Source organism: Haliotis rufescens, unplaced genomic scaffold (assembly GCF_023055435.1).
Source record: "Haliotis rufescens isolate VD_foot unplaced genomic scaffold, xgHalRufe1.0.p SCAF_10, whole genome shotgun sequence".
Taxonomy (NCBI): Eukaryota; Metazoa; Mollusca; class Gastropoda; order Lepetellida; family Haliotidae; genus Haliotis; species Haliotis rufescens.
Window position 1 is genome coordinate 31,299,791 of NW_025963780.1, and position 26,075 is coordinate 31,325,865.

Consider the following 26,075-nt stretch of genomic DNA (forward strand, 5'->3'; position numbering starts at 1 on the left):
ACACAAATTATGAGTTTGGATGTTTTTTTCCCCCATGCAAAGACATTACTGTGAGCACGTAACACCGGAAATACCATGTCAACAAATCCATACTGAAGTACGCAAATTATTCACATAATTACACTGTCTGGCTATAAAAAGTGTTCTTTGTATATCTGGACTTATGTTTGTAACTTATTTCATTAATTTTATTCAAAATTCCTTTTAATATATTGTTTTTATTAATTTCGGCGAAATCGTGTGTGAAGCGATCGGAAGATTGCACAACTCACCGTTATTAACAGCAACCACGGTCAGAATACCGCTATTGACGCCTTGAAACGAACTTTAGTTGACAGAGAATGGATACATATATCATAAATGACATACTTTGACTCGTTAAAAGTCATATTTGTTTTTGTTTGACGATTCTATGTCAACATGAAATTCTCGCAATCACGCGATCACGTGCGCGTGAGCCTTGACGGTGACTGGTCAGACTGGGTCCATGTAAAAAATAATACCCGGGAATAGCGATCAGCTGCTTCGCTTAGGGTTATTATTTATTTTAAATATGTTTAGTAAAGGCTGCATATAATTAAGAAAGTAATGGAATATATTATTCCTGTTAAAAAAAATAGTTTCAGATACAATTTTTGCCGATCCTTGCATTAAAAATCCTATAAAGTTATATCATTGGGTGTGTCTTGACCGAATCACCGGTCGATTCCAAGAAAATGTGTGTACAGCTGATTGCTGTTTCCGGCTTGGTTTACGAGAAAATACACAAGGTAATCTTAATCCCTGGTTATAAAACAATGCCTAGCAGAACAATAAATACTATTTAAATGGTAAATATATATGTTTGGTGATTTTTTATCTCAAATTTCGAATTTGTATTGACTAAGTGTCTCATCACCCGTTTGTTTGCCGGACTTCGCTGAAAGGGTACGGTGTAATTTTTTTCTGCGCATAATATTCAAATTTCTTTTTTTTCCAAAATATTGGACCCGCTAGAGGGGGTGCGCATTATACATGGGTGCGCACTATACTCAAGAAAGTGATCTAGTCGGTTAGGGTTATCCTCTGACAGATCCTGCTCTACCGCCCGTGCTGACGATGCTAAAGCTGATGCTAAAGGTTTTAATACCCTTCGAATTTCCGTTTCAATAAGTTTACGCAACTCCCGTATACTGAACTTTAAGAGTAGTAGGCCTTGAAAAGCCTGCCATTCTCTGTATATCCTCATCCAAACTATGTGCCTGGTCTGCTGCCTCAAAGCCATGAATAGGAAATACATCTTTCCTAAACCTGGGAGGCTTGAATGACAGAGTAAGTGTCAGCCTGGAAAAGTCCTCATCCAAAGATCTAATCATATCTGACATCATGGGGTCGATCGGAATCGACGTAGAATGTGTCCAAATAGTATCTTTCCCCCCGTTACCCGGGGAGGGTACTGAAATGAGGCGGTCAGCTACCCAATCAGGTACTTGTGCCAGGCCAAGGTGAGTATTCCATTCTGTCGAGGAATCTACCTCTTCACCATACGAATAATCCTACAAATCAGAACGATGTTGACGTGTGCGTCTAGATGGTGAACGACTTCTACTCCGATGTTTGGTGCTACCTATGACCGAGGGCTTAGATGAACTGCCTGGTGAATAGGAGTCACGAGTCGATGTCCAAGTACACGCAGGTGCACTGGTTCTACTCAATGATGAATGCATTGTATTATGACGCACAATGGGAGTATTATATACATTAGGCACTGGAGTAGGTGGTAGGCGTGGGCGCAGGATACAATTGTGTCATGGACTGCTGCCACATGGATTGTAAAAATAATTTGCATCCAATTAGTGTTCTGTAATGGCAATAGGCGCCTGAGCTTGCATCTGCTGCGCTGGATACATTGGTGCAGCGCTTAGCTGATCATGTGCTGCTTGCGTAATATTGTACGCTGATAGCCCTGGGGCTGGCATCATTGTAGATGCGCTCGGCGCAAGCATATGAGGCGCAATGGTGTAGGCTTGTGTGTTTGGGTTTTTTGCTACCCCCGACAAAGCATCTTGAGACGCTGGTGCACTGTTCGCAGATCTAGCAGATGTAGATTTCTCAGAAGACTGCAAATTAGGGTCAATTATAATACTCACAATATCCTCAGGATTGGAGGTTTTCGGCGGGACGTGCACTTCCGCAGTGACAGTAACGGCCGACATATTACCCGTCGAAGATAATGGTTGCATCATAATGACTGAACCATGTCCCTTGCTAATCAGTGATTGTGACATCTTCCTAGTCTCACGACTGGATTGCTGCAAAATATATTCGTGAGTAACCTGCCCATACCTCGTAAAACTCGTTGGGGAGAGATTTAGGCAAAAAACACATTTAGAATTTGGTGCACAAATTTGCGTACATGCCAAACAACGTGGATGAGGGTCTTTAATAGATTTTTTTCCACGACCTTTAGTACAACGGGCAAGCATAAGGTACGTGATATAGATACTTTGATGAAAAGGGACTGGAAAAAGTGCCGTAAAAAACTAGTTAATCTATCGGCAAATTTTGTAATGAGTTGAATGTGTATTCAATGATTTGTATATATACGCAACTCAATGAAACGCCAAAGCTAGTAGTATTCAAAAACACATAAATATGTTTTATACATACATAGCTGAGAATTGTAAACAAATTGACTACCCTGGCAGGCAAACAATTGTAACACAATTCAAAATATCGGTGAACAGCATGTGGCGGGAAAAAAAGACGCCTAATCAAATCATATACAACTTCACAACATGTTGAAAGTAATATGAAAAGAATCAGAGCTCCAGATAAGCTGCGTATCTGCGTGAAATACACATCAGAAATAGAGAAAGACGCATTAAAATAAAATCCAAGCGTATCAAATATGCAACGAACATTACAGATACACTACAAAAATAAAAATTGTGCGTATCATCTAAATATTGTGAAGTAACCCTGCGTATTCGATTAGCAACTTATTTTGAAATTATAAACGGCATTCCGTCAACCTTGCCAAACTCCACGATGACAGTTACATCATGATCATTTGCAATCACACTTTCTTGTGGAAGTATCGTGGTATTTTTTAGTCCTGTAAAGCTCTCGAACCCACACGGCACCAGTTTGCAGGGACTAGATGAATAGTGTTTAAATATTTAACTTAAATACCCACATGTGTAAAAACTAGTGGGTAACAGAAATTTGAATACCCAGATAGAATTACTGATACCCAATGATTTTAAAATGCATGGGTAAAATACCCACAACACCAAAAGCTTATCTGGAGCACTGAAGAATACATCACCCATCGCAGATGAATTTTATATTGTAGACGAAAACTGAAGGTCTAAATGAATTCAAACGAGAGCTCCGCTGGTACACGTCCGAGCTGTAGCGCGACAGGCAGTGATGTGAAGAGGTGACCTAGGTCACGTGAGGTAACAGGGACAGCGATGGTGTGGTGAAAAAGAGGGATTCAGGAACAGTTTATTTGACTTCACCCAGGACCATCACCGGTACGCCGTCCCAGGATTTTTGTCGCAAGGCAAGCAGTGAATGCATTAAGGAGTAATGCAGGATAAGTAAAAAATTAATTATTTAAAGTTTTGCAAGAAACAGAAATCTATTTCAATGTTTACAAATTCTTGATTCGAACCCACAATCATAGGTTTCTGGCGTGACCAAGGGACGCAACTCTGCACAGCAAATCGCGGCGCCTTAGACGCCTCGGCCACCCGTGCCCCCTTTCAAGATTGGGTGAAAGAGACACTGCTTGGAGTCGCTGCTTTTTTCGACACCAACTCTGACAAGTCTTAATACTAGTAATAACAACAGGGCATGGCATGCAAGTTCAAATTTCTCTTAATCACAATATTTTTTCGGATTTATGGGGTACAAATCAGCGAGGATTTCAAGCAAAGTTCCATTGGCAGGTAATTCAGGAAAAAAAATCATTTTGTTCACATTTGGGATATTTATAAAGTTAGTTTTTTTCTTCTGAAATTCAGAGGTATGTAAACATTGAAAACATCAAATTCAATGAAACAATTTAAAAACTGAGATAAAAGGCCTTTCACTTTACTGGTCCTGTTACCAGGGAAATACAAGTCACCTCTACAAGGCCAAAATATTAGTTAAATATTATGAGGATGTAAATTTTAATTCCAATTTGGTAATCGTACTGTATTTTCCAGCAGACATGGGGCACAGTACGTCTGAAAGCAGGTCCGGATAAATCCCTGCCAGTGCTCCTGTTCATGTAGCGAGGTTTTAATGTGCCTGCCATCATTGCGGAACATGAGCTAGAGATCATACATCTTGTATACAAGGACTGTAGGTATACTGTGAAAGGCTGTATCTACCTGTGTCATGGGGCAGCATCCCCAGCTTCCTGACGCCATCTTACAACAGGTAGAGCCTGTTGGACACTCCGTCTCACCCCCAGGACACTCCACCGAAACTCCCACCTCCTGTAGAACAGAACACACATGTAATAGAGCATCTCACCCCTGACACACCAACCCCCTGTAGAACAGAACACACATGAAACAGAGAATCTCACCCCTGACACACCCACCTCCTGTTACTAGAACATAACACACATGTAACAGAGAATCTCACCCCTGACACACCCACCTCCTGTTACTAGAACAGAACACACATGTAATAGAGAATCTCACCCCTGACACACCCACCTCCTGTAGAACAGAACACACATGTAACAGAGAATCTCACCCCTGACACACCCACCTCCTGTTACTAGAACAGAACACACATGTAATAGAGAATCTCACCCCTGACACACCCACCTCCTGTTACTAGAACATAACACATGTGTAATAGAGAATCTCACCCCTGACACACCCACCTCCTGTTACTAGAACATAACACATGTGTAATAGAGAATCTCACCCCTGACGCACCCACCTCCTGTTACTAGAACATAACACACATGTAATAGAGAATCTCACCCCTGACACACCCACCTCCTGTTACTAGAACATAACACACATGTAATAGAGAATCTCACCCCTGACGCACCCACCTCCTGTTACTAGAACATAACACACATGTAATAGAGAATCTCACCCCTGACACACCCACCTCCTGTAGAACAGAACACACATGTAATAGAGAATCTCACCCCTGACACTGCCACCTCCTGTTACTAGAACATAAGACATATGTAATAGAGAATCTCACCCCTGACGCACCCACCTCCTGTTACTAGAACATAACACACATGTAATAGAGAATCTCACCCCTGACACACCCACCTCCTGTTACTAGAACATAACACACATGTAACAGAGAATCTCACCCCTGACACACCCACCTCCTGTTACTAGAACAGAACACACATGTAATAGAGAATCTCACCCCTGACACACCCACCTCCTGTAGAACAGAACACACATGTAACAGAGAATCTCACCCCTGACACACCCACCTCCTGTTACTAGAACAGAACACACATGTAATAGAGAATCTCACCCCTGACACACCCACCTCCTGTTACTAGAACATAACACATGTGTAATAGAGAATCTCACCCCTGACACACCCACCTCCTGTTACTAGAACATAACACATGTGTAATAGAGAATCTCACCCCTGACGCACCCACCTCCTGTTACTAGAACATAACACACATGTAATAGAGAATCTCACCCCTGACACACCCACCTCCTGTTACTAGAACATAACACACATGTAATAGAGAATCTCACCCCTGACGCACCCACCTCCTGTTACTAGAACATAACACACATGTAATAGAGAATCTCACCCCTGACACACCCACCTCCTGTAGAACAGAACACACATGTAATAGAGAATCTCACCCCTGACACTGCCACCTCCTGTTACTAGAACATAAGACATATGTAATAGAGAATCTCACCCCTGACGCACCCACCTCCTGTTACTAGAACATAACACACATGTAATAGAGAATCTCACCCCTGACACACCCACCTCCTGTTACTAGAACATAACACATGTGTAATAGAGAATCTCACCCCTGACACACCCACCTCCTGTTACTAGAACATAACACATGTGTAATAGAGAGTCTCACCCCTGACGCACCCACCTCCTGTTACTAGAACATAACACACATGTAATAGAGAATCTCACCCCTGTCACACCCACCTCCTGTTACTGGAACATAACACACATGTAATAGAGAATCTCACCCCTGACGCACCCACCTCCTGTTACTAGAACATAACACATGTGCAATAGAGAATCTCACCCCTGACACACCCACCTCCTGTAGAACAGAACACACATGTAACAGAGAATCTCACCCCTGACACTGCCACCTCCTGTTACTAGAACAGAACACACATGTAATAGAGAATCTCACCCCTGACACACCCACCTCCTGTTACTAGAACATAACACACATGTAATAGAGAATCTCACCCCTGACACACCCACCTCCTGTAGAACAGAACACACATGTAACAGAGAATCTCACCCCTGACACACCCACCTCCTGTTACTAGAACATAACACACATGTAACAGAGAATCTCACCCCTGACACACCCACCTCCTGTTACTAGAACAGAACACACATGTAATAGAGAATCTCACCCCTGACACACCCACCTCCTGTAGAACAGAACACACATGTAACAGAGAATCTCACCCCTGACACACCCACCTCCTGTTACTAGAACAGAACACACATGTAATAGAGAATCTCACCCCTGACACACCCACCTCCTGTTACTAGAACATAACACATGTGTAATAGAGAATCTCACCCCTGACACACCCACCTCCTGTTACTAGAACATAACACATGTGTAATAGAGAATCTCACCCCTGACGCACCCACCTCCTGTTACTAGAACATAACACACATGTAATAGAGAATCTCACCCCTGACACACCCACCTCCTGTTACTAGAACATAACACACATGTAATAGAGAATCTCACCCCTGACGCACCCACCTCCTGTTACTAGAACATAACACACATGTAATAGAGAATCTCACCCCTGACACACCCACCTCCTGTAGAACAGAACACACATGTAATAGAGAATCTCACCCCTGACACTGCCACCTCCTGTTACTAGAACATAAGACATATGTAATAGAGAATCTCACCCCTGACGCACCCACCTCCTGTTACTAGAACATAACACACATGTAATAGAGAATCTCACCCCTGACACACCCACCTCCTGTTACTAGAACATAACACATGTGTAATAGAGAATCTCACCCCTGACACACCCACCTCCTGTTACTAGAACATAACACATGTGTAATAGAGAGTCTCACCCCTGACGCACCCACCTCCTGTTACTAGAACATAACACACATGTAATAGAGAATCTCACCCCTGTCACACCCACCTCCTGTAGAACAGAACACACATGTAACAGAGAATCTCACCCCTGACACTGCCACCTCCTGTTACTAGAACAGAACACACATGTAATAGAGAATCTCACCCCTGACACACCCACCTCCTGTTACTAGAACATAACACACATGTAATAGAGAATCTCACCCCTGACACACCCACCTCCTGTTACTAGAACATAACACACATGTAATAGAGAATCTCACCCCTGACGCACCCACCTCCTGTTACTAGAACATAACACATGTGTAATAGAGAATCTCACCCCTGACGCACCCACCTCCTGTTACTAGAACATAACACATGTGTAATAGAGAATCTCACCCCTGACACACCCACCTCCTGTAGAACAGAACACACATGTAACAGAGAATCTCACCCCTGACACACCCACCTCCTGTTACTAGAACATAACACACATGTAACAGAGAATCTCACCCCTGACACACCCACCTCCTGTTACTAGAACAGAACACACATGTAATAGAGAATCTCACCCCTGACACACCCACCTCCTGTAGAACAGAACACACATGTAACAGAGAATCTCACCCCTGACACACCCACCTCCTGTTACTAGAACAGAACACACATGTAATAGAGAATCTCACCCCTGACACACCCACCTCCTGTTACTAGAACATAACACATGTGTAATAGAGAATCTCACCCCTGACACACCCACCTCCTGTTACTAGAACATAACACATGTGTAATAGAGAATCTCACCCCTGACGCACCCACCTCCTGTTACTAGAACATAACACACATGTAATAGAGAATCTCACCCCTGACACACCCACCTCCTGTTACTAGAACAGAACACACATGTAATAGAGAATCTCACCCCTGACACACCCACCTCCTGTAGAACAGAACACACATGTAATAGAGAATCTCACCCCTGACACACCCACCTCCTGTTACTAGAACAGAACACACATGTAATAGAGAATCTCACCCCTGACACACCCACCTCCTGTTACTAGAACATAACACATATGTAATAGAGAATCTCACCCCTGACACACCCACCTCCTGTTACTAGAACATAACACATATGTAATAGAGAATCTCACCCCTGACACACCCACCTCCTGTTACTAGAACAGAACACACATGTAATAGAGAATCTCACCCCTGACACACCCACCTCCTGTTACTAGAACATAACACACATGTAATAGAGAATCTCACCCCTGACACACCCACCTCCTGTAGAACAGAACACACATGTAATAGAGAATCTCACCCCTGACACACCCACCTCCTGTTACTAGAACATAACACACATGTAATAGAGAATCTCACCCCTGACACACCCACCTCCTGTAGAACAGAACACACATGTAACAGAGAATCTCACCCCTGACACTGCCACCTCCTGTTACTAGAACAGAACACACATGTAATAGAGAATCTCACCCCTGACACACCCACCTCCTGTAGAACATAACACACATGTAATAGAGAATCTCACCCTGGGACTCTCCACTGACACACCCACCTCCTGTTACTGGAACATGTTATCATCTTACCATTGTTATCATTGCATCAAAATTCTTTTCTGTTATATTATTGAGTATGTCTTAACGTAATCACCAGTAGATTGAGAGAAAACGTGTGTACAGCTGATTGCTATTTCCGGCTTTGTTTACAAGACAATATACACGGTAATCTTTATCCCTATAAAACAATGCCTAGCATAACAAGAAATACAATCGAAATAGTCAATCATAATGTCTAGTGATATTTAATCGTAAATTATCACAATTTCATTGACAAACTTTGTCACAGCGTTGTCCATTCACCTGGAGAGATACGATGTAATTTTTTTACCAACAGAAATAGGGTTTGATGAAAGTGTAACCTTTACATAGGCCGACCCCTTTGTACAGAATTCTGTTTCTTGTCCTTAAAACTTGGCTTATCCATGGTCATAGACGGTAGGTACACTTCGGCAGCACCAGGACAATCTTTCAAAATATTCCACGACTGCGTGAAAATAGTGGGGCTAGGTATAAAGTGGGATATCACCATGATGGATAGAAGTCATTAGACATCGCCCATGGGGGGTCTTACAGGACAGTACCATGAACATACTGGTACATAAGATGGTACTGCCATTGAAAGCATCACTGAAGAATGACATACCTCCCCTTGCTTACCATTATTCTGTAAATAGTTTGAGTGGATTAAGGCTTAGACAACTGGGCCACCCGTGCCCCCCAGACAAACCTAGAAACATAATCGGGTCGTAAAGGGGTTGGAACCTTGGTTCTGCCGTGCCCAAGGGATGCTCCCTAGCAAATTGCAGCGCCTCAATAGACTGGGCCACCCGTGCCCTTATGTGCATTAGAGTTGGCGATATATGGTAGGGATGGGAGCAGCTAGGCCAGTTTTACCTGAACATGCATCAGGGTCTTCTGTCTCATCTGTTGGCTGTCTGCACCAGGGTCACTGATCGTGATGCCTCCTGAAGACTGGCTTGTTGAAGACTTCTGCATCCAGGAAACTGAGACTCCATCTTGTCTGTTACATTTGCCGGCTGACATGTCACAAGTTGTTCCAGAGGGGCAGCAGTGTACTTTGTCAGGACAACACACGGCCTGGAAACAGAAAGAAGCAGTGATAACACAAAACGTTTTAATTGGCGAGTGAGTGAGTGAGTGAGTGAGTGAGTGAGTGAGTGAGTGAGTGAGTGAGTGAGTGAGTGAGTGAGTGAGTGAGTGAGTGAGTGAGTGAGTGAGTGAGTGAGTGAGTGAGTGCTTTCAGCAATTTCCCAGCAATATCACGGCGGGGGACACCACAAATGGCATAACACATTGTACCCATTGAGGAATCGAACCCGGGTCTTCAGCGTGATGAGCGAACGCTTTAACCACCAGGCTACCCCACCGCCCCCAGCTATACTGAACAAAACAAAGTTAGGGATCATGAAATATGTTTACCGTTCAACATAATCAAATATGGTACATAGTTTCTTGAGAAGTAGGAAAACTGTGGCAACAACCGATACTCGTGATTTTTAAACATGAACATGATGAATCAGGTTGTTAAAATCAATTCTGTATGTAAAGAGTTTAAGAACAAGAGATTTTTAATGTTAAAAATAGCCAAAACTTGAGCAGATTGTCATTTCTTTATGTGGAAACTAGGGTTGGGACGAGTCCAAATTTACTACCCCTGTACCAATCCTCCTATTACCCGACCCTATCAGAGTACCCGCTGTAGGTCTCAAGGGATAGGTACAAAATGTATGATTGGGAAACGTTTGACCATAGCCCTGGCAAAATGTTTTGAGATACACATATAAAACGATCTGGTCATGCATACACTGAAATTGACTGAAGCTTTATTTTTATTCAAACATATATATGTCAGAAGGAAAGTGTGCATCGTCAGAAAGAAACTCGAACATTAGTGACCTGTAGTGTAACTATAGAGTTTTAGATAGTTTTTGTCATTAAACTATATATCACATGACTAACCACAGGTCCAGGTAGTCCTATGGGTACCCTGGTCCTACTCAGTACCCACCCAACCCGGGTCCCTGAGTTACCCAGCCCAGCCCTTGTGGAAACAACAGCGTATTGAATGAATAACATGCTACATGTACCCCCACTTACCCTCAAGCACTTACAAACATCAGTAACAATCTTGTACGTTACATCAATACAACCTAACAAGTTAACGACCATTTACTATGTGTGAACAAAGCCTCCATCCTGTCCAGTGGGATACCTTTATGCATGCCTCATGTGAGATGTCTATCTGCACCTTTTTCTCAAGCACACATAAATGTTGGAATCTGATTGGGTGAGGCCCATTCTATTATTTTCAATACACCCTGCTAACATGTAAGGTACATTTCTTGTGTTTCCCTCTTGAATTACAGAACTATTGGCATTACATTTGCAACAAGCCAACCGCAGTTACGAATTAATGATGTATGACGTTATTTTCCAAGTGAAGTGTGAGTGAGTGAGTTGGATTTAACGCCACTTTTAACAGAATTCCAGTTATATCATGGCGTGGCAGCTTAATGTGGGAGGAAAGCCTGAAGTGATGCAGGTCTCAGACGTTTACCACTTTGGTGAAACCCACGAGCACGGGTATGGTGCTGACAAACCTAGAAACCAAATCGGGGCGAACCTGGATTCGAACCCACAATCATAGGTTTGTGGCGTGCCCAAAGGACGCAACTCTGCACAGCGGATTGAGGAGCCTTAGATGAAATAGATCCATGGGCGATTATCTGTTTTCTTAAATGCCTAACTGTGGTACTCTATCAAATTTGGACCAGAGCATGCATGCATGAGACATACCTGCAATATCATTGGGTGTGCGGTAAGATAAATTTGTTGTCCACCGGTCATCAACTGGTAGCATCGATCCATGCCATTGGGATACGATGACATGCATCAACCAAGTCATTGAGTCTCACCACCCGATCCCGTTAGTCGCCTCTTACAACGAGCATAGTCAACTCTCATGGAAAGGTGATCTTCATGGGGCACATATGAAGTAACACACTTTACGTGAAGGCATTACAGACCAAGTGAAGTGACGCCCTTTACGTGAAGGCATTACAGATGAAGAGAAGTAACTCTTTACGTGAAGGCATTAGAGACCAAGGGAAATAACACCCTTTAAGTGAAGGCATTACAGACCAAGTGAAGTGAAGCCCTTCAAGTGAAGGCATTACAGACCAAGTGAAGTGAAGCCCTTCAAGTGAAGGCATTACAGACCAAGTGAAGTGAAGCCCTTGATGTGAAGGCAATGCAGACAAAGTGACGTGAAGCCTTTGATGTTAAGGCAATACAGACCAAGTGAAGTAACACCCTTTACGTGAAGGCATTACAGACCAAGTGAAGTGATGCCCTTGATGTGAAGGCAATACAGACCAAGTGAAGTGATGCCCTTGCTGTGAAGGCATTACAGACCAAGTGAAGTGACGCCCTTGATGTGAAGCCAATACAGACCAAGTGAAGTGATGTCCTTGGTGTGAAGGCATTACAGATGAAGAGAAGTAACTCTTTACGTGAAGGCATTACAGACCAAGTGAAGTGATGCCCTTGATGTGAAGGCAATACAGACCAAGTGAAGTGAAGCCCTTCAAGTGAAGGCATTACAGACCAAGTGAAGTGAAGCCCTTGATGTGAAGGCAATACAGACCAAGTGAAGTGAAGCCCTTCATGTGAAGGAAATACAGACCAAGTGAAGTGACACCCTTGATGTGAAGGCAATACAGACCAAGTGAAGTGATGCCCTTGATGTGAAGGCATTACAGACCAAGTGAAGTGATGTCTTTGATGTGAAGGCAATACAGACCAAGTAAAGTGATGCCCTTGATGTGAAGGCAATACAATACAGACCAAGTGAAGTGATGCCCTTCAAGTGAAGGCAATACAGACCAAGTGAAGTAACACCCTTGATGTGAAGGCAATACAGACAAAGTGAAGTGAAGCCCTTGATGTTAAGGCAATACAGACCAAGTGAAGTAACACCCTTGATGTGAAGGCAATACAGACAAAGTGAAGTGAAGCCCTTGATGTTAAGGCAATACAGACCAAGTGAAGTAACACCCTTTACGTGAAGGCATTACAGACCAAGTGAAGTAACACCCTTGATGTGAAGGCAATACAGACCAAGTGAGGTGATGCCCTTTCCATGAAGGCATTACAGACCAAGTGAAGTAATGCCCTTGATGTGAAGGCAATACAGACCAAGTGAAGTGATGCCCTTGATGTGAAGGCATCACAGACCAGGTGAAGTGATGTCCTTGATGTGAAGGCAATACAGACAAAAGTTAAGTAACACCCTTGATGTGAAGGCAATACAGACCACGTGAAGTGACGCCCTTCATGTGAAGGCAATACAGACCAAGTGAAGTGATGCCCTTGGTGTGAAGGCAATACAGACCAAGTGAAGTGATGCCCTTGATGTGAAGGCAATACAGACCAAGTGAAGTGACGCCCTTGATGTGAATACAATACAGACCAAGTGAGGTGAAGCCCTTGATGTGAAGGCAATACAGACCAAGTGAAGTGACGCCCTTGATGTGAAGGCATTACAGATGAAGAGAAGTAACTCTTTACGTGAAGGCAATACAGACCAAGTGAAGTGATGCCCTTGATGTGAAGGCAATACAGACCATGTGAAGTGATGCCCTAGATGTGAAGGCAATACAGACCAAGTGAAGTGACGCCCTTGATGTGAAGGCATTACAGATGAAGAGAAGTAACTCTTTACGTGAAGGCAATACAGACCAAGTGAAGTGATGCCCTTGATGTGAAGGCAATACAGACCAAGTGAAGTGATGCCCTTGGTGTGAAGACAATACAGAGCAAGTGAAGTGAACCCTTGATGTGAAGGCAATACAGACCAAGTGAAGTGACGCCCTTGATGTGAAGGCATTACAGATGAAGAGAAGTAACTCTTTACGTGAAGGCAATACAGACCAAGTGAAGTGATGCCCTTGATGTGAAGGCAATACAGACCATGTGAAGTGATGCCCTAGATGTGAAGGCAATACAGACCAAGTGAAGTGACGCCCTTGATGTGAAGGCATTACAGATGAAGAGAAGTAACTCTTTACGTGAAGGCAATACAGACCAAGTGAAGTGATGCCCTTGATGTGAAGGCAATACAGACCATGTGAAGTGATGCCCTAGATGTGAAGGCAATACAGACCAAGTGAAGTGATGCCCTTGATGTGAAGGCATTACAGACCAAGTGAAGTGATGCCCTTGATGTGAAGGCAATACAGACCAAGTGAAGTGATGCCCTTGATGTGAAGGCAATACAGACCAAGTGAAGTGATGCCCTTGATGTGAAGGCAATACAGACCAAGTGAAGTGATGCCCTTGATGTGAAGGCATTACAGACCAAGTGAAGTGATGCCCTTGATGTGAAGGCATTACAGACCAAGTGAAGTGATGCCCTTGATGTGAAGGCAATACAGACCAAGTGAAGTGACACCCTTGATGTGAAGGCAATACAGACCAAGTGAAGTGAAGCCCTTGATGTGAAGGCAATACAGACCAAGTGAAGTAACATCCTTGATGTGAAGGCAATGCAGACAAAGTGACGTGAAGCCTTTGATGTTAAGGCAATACAGACCAAGTGAAGTAACACCCTTTACGTGAAGGCATTACAGACCAAGTGAAGTGACGCCCTTGATGTGAATACAATACAGACCAAGTGAGGTGAAGCCCTTGATGTGAAGGCAATACAGACCAAGTGAAGTGACGCCCTTGATGTGAAGGAAATACAGACCAAGTGAGGTGAAGCCCTTGATGTGAAGGAAATACAGACCAAGTGAAGTGAGCCCTTGATCTGATGCCAGATGTGAAGTTCTTGGATTAAAAGCCAATAATGACAAAGTAGTCACGTCAAAAACGACTAATATTGCAATACTGATTCACAAACACTTGTTAATAACAAAAGAAGTTTATTTTCACACATCTCATACAAGACATTTAAAATATGGATATATTTACAAAAACATCCACAAGCAGCAGGCCTCTGTATGTGGCTACCTGTCTATTTATCTAAATATGTATCAATGCACTATGACAATTACAGGAAGAAGATACTTACAGATTATGAATGGATTTGTATAAAACACCTCGTGTTGTTCTATCCTATTAAACAACTGGCATGTTACCAAAGAACAGAGCTGGAGGAGGAATGCCAAAACAGCACTTAAAGTAACATGTACATATGACTAAAATACAACAATAATATCATTTGCAAAAATGTATTCAATGTTTGCAATGCACGTAAAAGCCAGTCCCAGAAGTATCTTTGCTGAGTGGTACGATACATGGAGGTTCAAGGTGTACCTCAAGGTGTACCTCAAGGTGTACCATCATGCACCTCATTTATCCTGCACATCCTATCATAACACATGAAAAAGAATCATCATTGTGAATTACATATATTTCTCATTGCTGACTATTTCTATGTGGGCCTTTGATGTAGCTTGTGTCAGTCAGGGAAAAGAATGTCTTACAGTTTGCGAAAACTTTGAAAATTGTGAAGATGCTAGTAAAAATAAATAAGTAATGCAAGCGAACAACCATCCTGGATATCTGACGAAACAGTTTCCATTGGGTGCAAAAGGCAAAGGACCACTGAAAGTAAGGGAGTGAGTATGGTTTTACGCCGCTTTTAGCAATACTCCAGCAATATCACGGCGGGGACACCAGAAATGGGCTTCACACATTGTACCCATGTTGGGAATCGAACCCGGGTCTTTGGCGTGATGAGCGAACGCTTTAACCACTTGGCTACCCGACCGCCCCTGAAAGTAAGTGATGACACTAGATGTTCGTGAAAAGGGTAAGCACGTCCTGCCCTTCCAGTGATGTCATGCAGTCTGTACAGGACTACAAGCCAACTTGTGTAGGTTTATAGATAACGGCATCTGGCCATTGTAGTGAGTGAGTGAGCGAGCTTGGTTTTACGCCGCTTTTAGCAATACTCCAGCAATATCACAGCGGGGAGACCAGAAATGGGCTTCACACATTGTACCCATGTTGGGAATCGAACCCCGGTCTTTGGCGTGACGAGCAAACGCTTTATCCACTAGGCTACCCGACCGCCCTCTGGCCATTGTAATCATAATGAGTCAGTGAGTATGGTTTTACGCCACTTTTTGCAATATTCCAGCAATATCACGGTGGGGGACACCAGAAATGGGCTTTACACATTGTACCCATGTGGGGAATCGAACCCGGGTCTTCAGCGTGACGAGCGAAAGTTTTAACCACTTGGCTACCCCACCGCCCATAATCATAATGAAATTGCTTACATTACAAACACTACACATGATATTCTGATCACATGATGTATCACAGATGGGGAAGAGTGAGTGAGTGAGTGAGGTTTTGATCTGCTCTTAATATTTGGGCAATATCACGGCAGAGGGCACAATAAATGGTCTTCACACAGTGTACCAATTTTGGGAATAGAACCAAGGCCTGGCCAAATCTTGGCAACAAGGCTACGCCTCTACCCTTTGGGGAAAAAAGACTTGACATATATACTGACAATACAAACTACCAGTACTATCATTAAATTAGGTTTTTACTTGTGTGGTTTAAAGTTTGAGGTATGTCATTGATGTGAGAACCCCGCGACACAGAAATGTGCTTCCCATCCGCAAAAATGTATAGAATGGACAATTAACAATAAATATTGTGTCCCGGGGGATGCACAAAAATATTCAATGTACTAAAACATAAAAATCCTGTAACTGAAGTCATCAATAAATCTTACAGTACAGTATGCTACACCATTTCATTACTTTACAGGACTTTCATATTTCCCGTAAGGACTAGGGATGGTATTGGAGGTTTAAAGTGCATCACAATATTTTGCAATGCACAAGGCCGTATTGCGATACGTATCACGATATATTGTATAATTCAAAATTTTTAATTCAGAAGCAATCTGATACATTAAGGTATGAACTGAAGATTATAAATGGAGCAAAACAAGATGCTGGTACAACATAAAGTTTACTCATTCAAAAAATATGCAGATATACCGGTAATACCTCACACCCTTAGAGAACCCTTGTAGTTAGTAACTGTGGGTCCTCTGGACCACTAGTTTTGTAGGTCAAGGTAAAACCCTGAAAAAATATTTAACAAATCTTCTAATCTACAGTAAAATCAAATGAAATATAGTGAGGTCAACAATATCTGGTTGCTGGGCAACAGCCAATCACATCATGTGACATAGAGCCTTGAATTGACACAAATCAGCAAGGGTGAGTGAACTCTGACCCTTCGCTATCATTTTCAACATATGCATTGTTAAAAGACAAATAATATGTGATGAATGAACCTCATTTGGTTACAAAATGAATCTTACATAGTTATGGACAACCAGTCAAAGTGACCTATAGCTGGAATCCAAATCGCCAGTCATTTGGAAATTTTGTCCATCTATGGTTGATGTCCAATGCTCATCTGAATGACTGTCATCTTCTGACTAGCTGGACGTTTGTTGAGCCAGGGAACAGACACACCCCCTGCTTTATTACATTTGCCATGTGGCATGTCACATGTGGTCCCATTTGGACAGCAGTGGGCGCCATCGGAGCAGCACACAGCCTGGGGAAGGGAAGCATTCAATTAGGACTCGCTTGTCTCAGGTTGATTTGATACCAGATGACTGGCGAGTGAGTGAGTGAGTGAATCATAATGATAAATTTAACGCAAGCAATTATGCAGCTATTCAAAAGCCAACATTTGTAATGAACTGAGTTCACTGTGTGCTTGATGTGAGTTAAGCATTCAAATCTGGAAATGGACATACACATGTACAGACAAGTACATAGAGCAAAACGTCAAGCTGAAGTATAATCATCCAAATGTCTTTTTTAGCCTGCATCCAGTTTACATCATGAGAACCGGCCCCAAATCTATGGTTACATATACAGTACTGTACAAGTAGATTTCTAGTAATATTCCTTTCCTTAAATGAAATATGCATGCATATCAATTTCCTGCAAGATATGTCCATGCTCAGATGAAGTGAGATACATCTCAATATGTCTGCAGCCTCCAGTGAGAGGCATCCATGCTCAGACCAAGTGAGAGGCATCCATGCTCAGGTCAAGTGAGAGACATCCATGCTCAGGTCAAGTGAGAGACATCTCAATATGTCTGTGGCTTCCAGTGAGAGGCATCCTTGCTCGGGTCAAGTGAGATACATCTCAATATGTCTGTAGCTTCAAGTGAGAGGCATTCATGCTGAGATCAAGTGAGAGGCATCCATGCTCAGACCAAGTGAGAGGCATCCATGCTCAGACCAAGTGAGAGGCATCCATGCTCAGACCAAGTGAGAGACATCTCAATATGTCTGTGGCTTCCAGTGAGAGGCATCCTTGCTCGGGTCAAGTGAGATACATCTCAATATGTCTGTAGCTTCAAGTGAGAGGCATTCATGCTGAGATCAAGTGAGAGGCATCCATGCTCAGACCAAGTGAGAGGCATTCATGCTCAGACCAAGTGAGAGGCATCCATGCTCAGACCAAGTGAGAGGCATTCATGCTCAGACCAAGTGAGAGGCATCCATGCTCAGACCAAGTGAGAGGCATCCATGCTCAGGTCAAGTGAGATATATCTCAATATGTCTGTAGCTTCAAGTGAGAGGCATTCATGCTGAGATCAAGTGAGAGGCATTCATGCTCAGACCAAGTGAGAGGCATCTCAATATGTCTGTAGCCTCCAGTGAGAGGCATCCATGCTCAGGTCAAGTGAGATATATCTCAATATGTCTGTAGCCTCTAGTGAGAGGCATCCATGCTCAGGTCAAGTGAGATACATCTCAATATGTCTGTAGCCTCCAGTGAGAGGCATCCATGCTCAGGTTAAGTGAGATACATCTTAATATGTCTGTAGCCTTCAGTGAGAGGCATCCATGCTCAGGTCAAGTGAGATACATCTCGATATATCTGTAGCCTCCAGTGAGAGGCATCCATGCTCAGGTCAAGTGAGATACATCTCAATATGACTGTAGCCTCCAGTGAGAGGCATCCATGCTCAGGTCAAGTGAGATACATCTCAATATGACTGTAGCCTCCAGTGAGAGGCATCCATGCTCAGGTCAAGTGAGAGGCATCTCTATATATCTGTAGCCTCCAGTGAGAGGCATCCATGCTCAGGTCAAGTGAGAGACATCTCAATATGTCTGTAGCCTCCAGTGAGAGGCATCCATGCTCAGATTAAGTGAGATATATCTCAATATGTCTGTAGCCTCCAGTGAGAGGCATCCATGCTCAGGTCAAGTGAGATACATCGATAGATTTAAAGTCACTGATGTCCATCCATTTTCTAAGGTTTACCATGAGATGTGTACATACACAGACTTTGCATGCAATATGTCCATGCTCACTTATAACCTCCACTCTGTCAATATGAAATATATAACTCAACCCTAAGACTACAGTAAACTTGTAAATTAGGACCGAGTGGTCAAACAACATGCAAGGTGTGACTGGCTTGTAATTCCATGCAGTAATCACCTGAGGGAGGGGGCAACACGCCCACTCTCCATTCACTCGTTTACAACAGGTGTTGTTTCCAGGACAGAAATGGCTGGGGTCACACATCACATCCTTCACTTTCCTTACAGCTGGACGTTTGTTGAGCCAGGGAACAGACACACCCCCTGCTTTATTACATTTGCCATGTGGCATGTCACATGTGGTCCCATTGGGACAGCAGTGGGCGCCATCGGAGCAGCACACAGCCTGGGAAAGGGAAGAATTTACTTAGGACTCTCTTTTCTCTGGTGGATTTGATACCAGAGGACTGGCTTGAAGTGAATAATGCTGCATTTTGCATAACAGTAGCATGTGGTGTCTCCTAGAAATTGTGCACATTCTTCATAAAAAAACCAATCTCAATTCAAATTAGGCAATATTAAGCTGATTAAAAGTAATCAAGTAAAGGCAGTCAGCTCAAGACAGATCCACCATACATCAGAGTAACATCAGAGTGAGACAACAGTCTCAAAGTGGTCGGCCATCGTACAACAGGTGCTTCTGTCAGGGTAGAAGTTCACACTGGCAGTGGTACTGCCAACACATGACATGCTAGACACAGACACAGCCGTCAGACTAAACTGAGGCATAGGACAGCATCCCCACTGGTGGTTGGCCATCATACAGCAGGTGTCCCCGTTCACACACTCATGTGTGGCATCACACTGGATGTCACCAACGTCCTTCCTAATGGCTGAAGTCTTCTCCATCCACGCTGTAACTACGCCCCCCTTACAACATGTTTTAGTGACCAAGTCACAGGTATTACCCTCAGGACATCAATGGGAGTGGTCAGAACAGCATACGGCCTACCAGATAATATACATAAACATGACTTTATGTGTACATATTTCATATTTAAATATTCCATAGCATCATGTTCATGCATATTCGCAGCCTTTTCTGTGAAATATATTTATTCATGTATTAATGCTACAAAGTGATGTGTGCATATATCTTTGGCCTCCTGTGAGATTTGATCATGCAGATACATTGCCTCCATTGGTATGTGGTCTTGGACATTCATAGCCTCTAGTGAAATATGGTAATACATGCATATGTTGGGCCTCTTGTGAAACATGTCCAATCAATACAGTTGAGTCTTCCAAATTCGAAGTGAGATATGTCCACACAAGGACAACTGTGACATGTGCTCAGTCACAGATAAAAAGTAAGATGGGAGATATTGCCAGTGAGATATGTTTAATCCATACAGAACAGTGGGATCTTCTTACCCAATACATAGTGAGATATGTCCACACAAGGACAACTGTGAGATGGATCATCACTAGGCATTCAGTGAGATGTGGCCATCCATAGATTTACAGTGAGATGTGTCCATACACGGACTTTGCATGCAACATGTCCATGCTCACTTATAACCTCCACTCTGTCAATATGAAATATATAACTCAACCCTAAGACTACAGTAAACTTGTAAATTAGGACCGAGTGGTCAAACAACATGCAAGGTGTGACTGGCTTGTAATTCCATGCAGTAATCACCTGAGGGAGGGGGCAACACGCCCACTCTCCATTCACTCGTTTACAACAGGTGTTGTTTCCAGGACAGAAATGGCTGGGGTCACACATCACATCCTTCACTTTCCTTACAGCTGGACGTTTGTTGAGCCAGGGAACAGACACACCCCCTGCTTTATTACATTTGCCATGTGGCATGTCACATGTGGTCCCATTGGGACAGCAGTGGGCGCCATCGGAGCAGCACACAGCCTGGGGAAGGGAAGCATTCAATTAGGACTCTCTTGTCTCGGGTTGATTTGATACCAGATGACTGGCGAGTGAGTGAGTGAATCATAATGATAAATTTAACGCAAGCAATTATGCAGCTATTCAAAAGCCAACATTTGTAATGAACAGAGTTCACTGTGTGCTTGATGTGAGTTAAGCATTCAAATCTGGAAATGGACATACACATGTACAGACAAGTACATGGAGCAAAACGTCAAGCTGAAGTAAAATCATCCAAATGTCTTTTTTAGCCTGCATCCAGTTTACATCATGAGAACAGGCGCAAAATCTATGGTTACATATACAGTACTGTACAAGTAGATTTCTAGTAATATTCCTTTCCTTAAATTTAATATGCATGCATATCAATTTCCTGCAAGATATGTCCATGCTCAGATAAAGTGAGATACATCTCGATATGTCTGTAGCCTCCAGTGAGAGGCATCCATGCTCAGGTCAAGTGAGATACATCTCAATATGTCTGTAGCCTCCAGTGAGAGGCATCCATGCTCGGATCAAGTGAGATACATCTCAATATGTCTGTAGCCTCCAGTGAGAGGCATCCATGCTCAGGTCAAGTGAGATACATCTCAATATGTCTGTAGCCTCCAGTGAGAGGCATCCATGCTCGGATCAAATGAGAGACATTCAAATGTGTCTGTAGCCTCCAGTGAGAGGCATATATGCTCAGATCAAGTGAGATACATCTCGATATATCTGTAGCCTCCAGTGAGAGGCATCCATGCTCAGATCAAGTGAGATACATCTCAATATGTCTGTAGCCTCCAGTGAGAGGCATCCATGCTCGGATCAAATGAGAGACATTGAAATATGACTGTAGCCTCCAGTGAGAGGCATCTATGCTCAGATCAAGTGAGATACATCTCAATATGTCTGTAGCCTCCAGTGAGAGGCATCCATGCTCGGATCAAATGAGAGACATTGAAATATGTCTGTAGCCTCCAGTGAGAGTCATCCATGCTCGGATCTAGTGAGATACATCGATAGATTTACAGTCACTGATGTCCATCCATTTTCTAAGGTTTACCATGAGATGTGTACATACACGGACTTTGCATGCAACATGTCCATGCTCACTTATAACCTTCAATCTGTCAATATGAAATATATAACTCAACCCTAAGACTACACTAAACTTGTAAATTAGGACCGAGTGGTCAAACAACATGCAAGGTGTGACTGGCTTGTAATTCCATGCAGTAATCACCTGAGGGAGGGGGCAACACGCCCACTCTCCATTCACTCGTTTACAACAGGTGTTGTTTCCAGGACAGAAATGGCTGGGGTCACACATCACATCCTTCACTTTCCTTACAGCTGGACGTTTGTTGAGCCAGGGAACAGACACACCCCCTGCTTTATTACATTTGCCATGTGGCATGTCACATGTGGTCCCATTGGGACAGCAGTGGGCGCCATCGGAGCAGCACACAGCCTGGGAAAGGGAAGCATTTACTTAGGACTCTCTTTTCTCTGGTGGATTTGATACCAGAGGACTGGCTTGAAGTGAATAATGCTGCATTTTGCATAACAGTAGCATGTGGTGTCTCCTAGAAATTGTGCACATTCTTCATAAAAAATCATCTCAATTCAAATTAGGCAATATTAAGCTGATTGAAAGTAATCAAGTAAAGGCAGTCAGCTCCAGACAGATCCACCAAACATCAGAGTAACATCAGAGTGAGACAATAGTCTCAAAGTGGTCGGCCATCGTACAACAGGTGCTTCTGTCAGGGTAGAAGTTCACACTGGCAGTGGTACTGCCAACACATGACATGCTAGACACAGACACAGCCGTCAGACTAACCTGAGGCATAGGACAGCATCCCCACTGGTGGTTTGCCATCATACAGCAGGTGTCCCCGTTCACACACTCATGTGTGGCATCACACTGGATGTCACCAACGTCCTTCCTAATGGCTGATGTCTTCTCCATCCACGCTGTAGCCACGCCCCCCTTATCACATGTTTTAGTGACCAAGTCACAGGTATTACCCTCAGGACAACAATGGGAGTGGTCAGAACAGCATACGGCCTACCAGATAATATACATAAACATGACTTTATATGTACATATTTCATATTTAAATATTCCATAGCATCATGTTCATGCATATTTGCAGCCTTTTCTGTGAAATATATTTATTCATGTATTAATGCTACAAAGTGATGTGTGCATATATCTTTGGCCTCCTGTGAGATTTGATCATGCAGATACATTGCCTCCATTGGTATGTTGTCTTGGACATTCATAGCCTCCAGTGAAATAAGGTAATACATGCACATGTTGGGCCTCTTGTGAGACATGTCCAATCAATAAAGTTGAGTCATTCAAATTCGAAGTGAGATATGTCCACACAAGGACAACTGTGACATGTGCTCAGTCACAGATTTACACTGAGATGGGAGACATTGCCAGTGAGACATGTCCAATCCATACAGAACAGAGGGATCTTCTTACCCAATACATAGTGAGATATGTCCACACAAGGACAACTGTGAGATGGTTCCCTCACTAGGCATTCAGTGAGATGTGTCCATCCTTAGACTTACAGTGAGATGTGTCCATACATAGATTTACAGTGAGATATGTACATTTATTGATTTACAGTGAGATGTGTACCTCCCTAGACTTACAGTGAGATGTATCCATAAACAGACTTTGCATGCAATATGTCCATGCTCACTTATAACCTCCAATCTGTCAATGTGAAATATATAACTCAACCCTTAGACTACAGTAAACTTGTAAATTTGGACCGAGTGGCCAAACAACAAGCAAGGTGTGACTGACTTGTAATTCCATGCAGTAATCACCTGAGGGAGGGGGCAACACGCCCACTCTCCATTCACTCGTTTACAACAGGTGTTGTTTCCAGGACAGAAATGGTTGGGGTCACACATCACATCCTTCACTTTCCTTACTGCTGGACGTTTGTTGAGCCAGGGAACAGACACACCCCCTGCTTTATTACATTTGCCATGTGGCATGTCACATGTGGTCCCATTGGGACAGCAGTGGGCGCCATCGGAGCAGCACACAGCCTGGGAAAGGGAAGCATTCAATTAGGACTCTCTTGTCTCGGGTTGATTTGATACCAGAGGACTGGCTTGGAGTGAATAATGCTCAATATTGCATCAGTAATTTGGCTGCAAATAGCAGCATGTGCTGTCTCTAGGAATTGTGCACATTCTTCATAAAATCAAACATCTCAATTCAAATAAGGCAATATTAAGCTGCTTCAAAGTAATCAAGTAAAGGCAGTCAGCTCAAGACAGATCCACCAAACATCAGAGTAACATCAGAGTGAGACAACAGTCTCAAAGTGGTCGGCCATCGTATAGCAGGTGCTTCTGTCAGGGTAGAAGTTCACACTGGCAGTGATACTGTCAACACATGACATGCTAGACACAGACACAGCCGTCAGACTAACCTGAGGCATAGGACAGCATCCCCACTGGTGGTTGGCCATCATACAGCAGGTGTCCCCGTTCACACACTCATGTGTGGCATCACACTGGATGTCACCAATGTCCTTCCTAATGGCTGATGTCTTCTCCATCCATGCTGTAACCACGTCCCCCTTACGACATGTTTTAGTGACCAAGTCACAGGTATTACCCTCAGGACAACAGTGGGTGTGGTCAGAACAGCATACGGCCTACCAGATAATATACATGAACATCACTTTTTACGTACATATGTCATATTTAAATATTCCATAGCATCATGTTCATGCATATTTGCAGCCTTTTCTGTGACATACATCTATTCATGTATTAACGCTACAGAGTGATGTGTGCAGAAATCTTTGGCCTACTCACATATTTTGATCATGCAGATACATTGCCTCCATTGGTATGTGGTCTTGGACATTCCTGGCCTCCATTGAAATAAGGTAATGCATGCATATGTTAGGCCTCTAGTGAGACATGTCCAATCCATGGTGAACAGTGGTATCTTCTTCCAAAATCAGAGTGAGATATGTCCACACAAGGACAACCGTGAGAAGCATTCATCACAAGACATTCAGTGAGATTTGTTTGTCCATAGATTTACAGTGAGATGTGTCCATCCATAGAATTACAGTGATATGTGTCCATCCATAGATTTACAGTGAGATGTGTCCATCCATAGATTTACAGAGAGATGTGTCCATCCATAGATTTACAGAGAGATGTGTCCATCCATAGATTTTCAGTGATATGTGTCCATCCATAGATTTACAGAGAGATGAGTCCATCCATAGATTTACAGTGAGATGTGTCCATCCATAGATTTACAGTGAGATGTGTCCATCCATAGATTTACAGTGAGATGGGTCCATACACAGACTTTGCATGCAATATGTCCGTGCTCTCTTATAACCTCCACTCTGTCAATATGAAATATATAACTAAATCCTATGACTACAGTAAAAATGTAAATTAGGACCGAGTGGCCAAACAACAAGCAAGGTGTGACTGGCTTGTAATTCCATGCAGTAATCACCTGAGGGAAGGGGCAACAGCCCCACTCTCCATTCACTCGTTTACAACAGGTGTTGTTTCCAGGACAGAAATGGTTGGGGTCACACATCACATCCTTCACTTTCCTTACAGCTGGACGTTTGTTGAGCCAGGGAACAGACACACCCCCTGCTTTATTACATTTGCCATGTGGCATGTCACATGTGGTCCCATTGGGACAGCAGTGGGCGCCATCGGAGCAGCACACAGCCTGGGAAAGGGAAGCATTTAATTACGACTCTCTTTTCTCTGGTGGATTTGATACCAGAGGACTGGCATCAAGTGAATAATGCTCAATATTGCATCAGTAATCTGGCAGCAAATAGCAGCATG

The 26,075-nt window shown here is 43.2% G+C and overlaps 1 protein-coding gene across 1 annotated transcript in view; it reads right to left on the reverse strand.

Moving 5' to 3' along the window:
• LOC124135118 overlaps positions 1-26,075 on the reverse strand; it is a 90,838-nt gene that overhangs the window by 46,741 nt on the left and 18,022 nt on the right. Inside the window, exons 13-21 of the mRNA XM_048389482.1 lie at positions 25,726-25,953; positions 24,668-24,895; positions 24,051-24,278; positions 23,041-23,268; positions 22,441-22,668; positions 20,967-21,194; positions 19,440-19,667; positions 9,799-10,002; positions 4,368-4,475 (exon numbers count right to left, since the gene is read on the reverse strand). Of these exons, the coding sequence (XP_048245439.1) occupies positions 4,368-4,475; positions 9,799-10,002; positions 19,440-19,667; positions 20,967-21,194; positions 22,441-22,668; positions 23,041-23,268; positions 24,051-24,278; positions 24,668-24,895; positions 25,726-25,953 (1,908 nt within the window). The remainder of the gene's footprint in view (positions 1-4,367; positions 4,476-9,798; positions 10,003-19,439; positions 19,668-20,966; positions 21,195-22,440; positions 22,669-23,040; positions 23,269-24,050; positions 24,279-24,667; positions 24,896-25,725; positions 25,954-26,075) is intronic.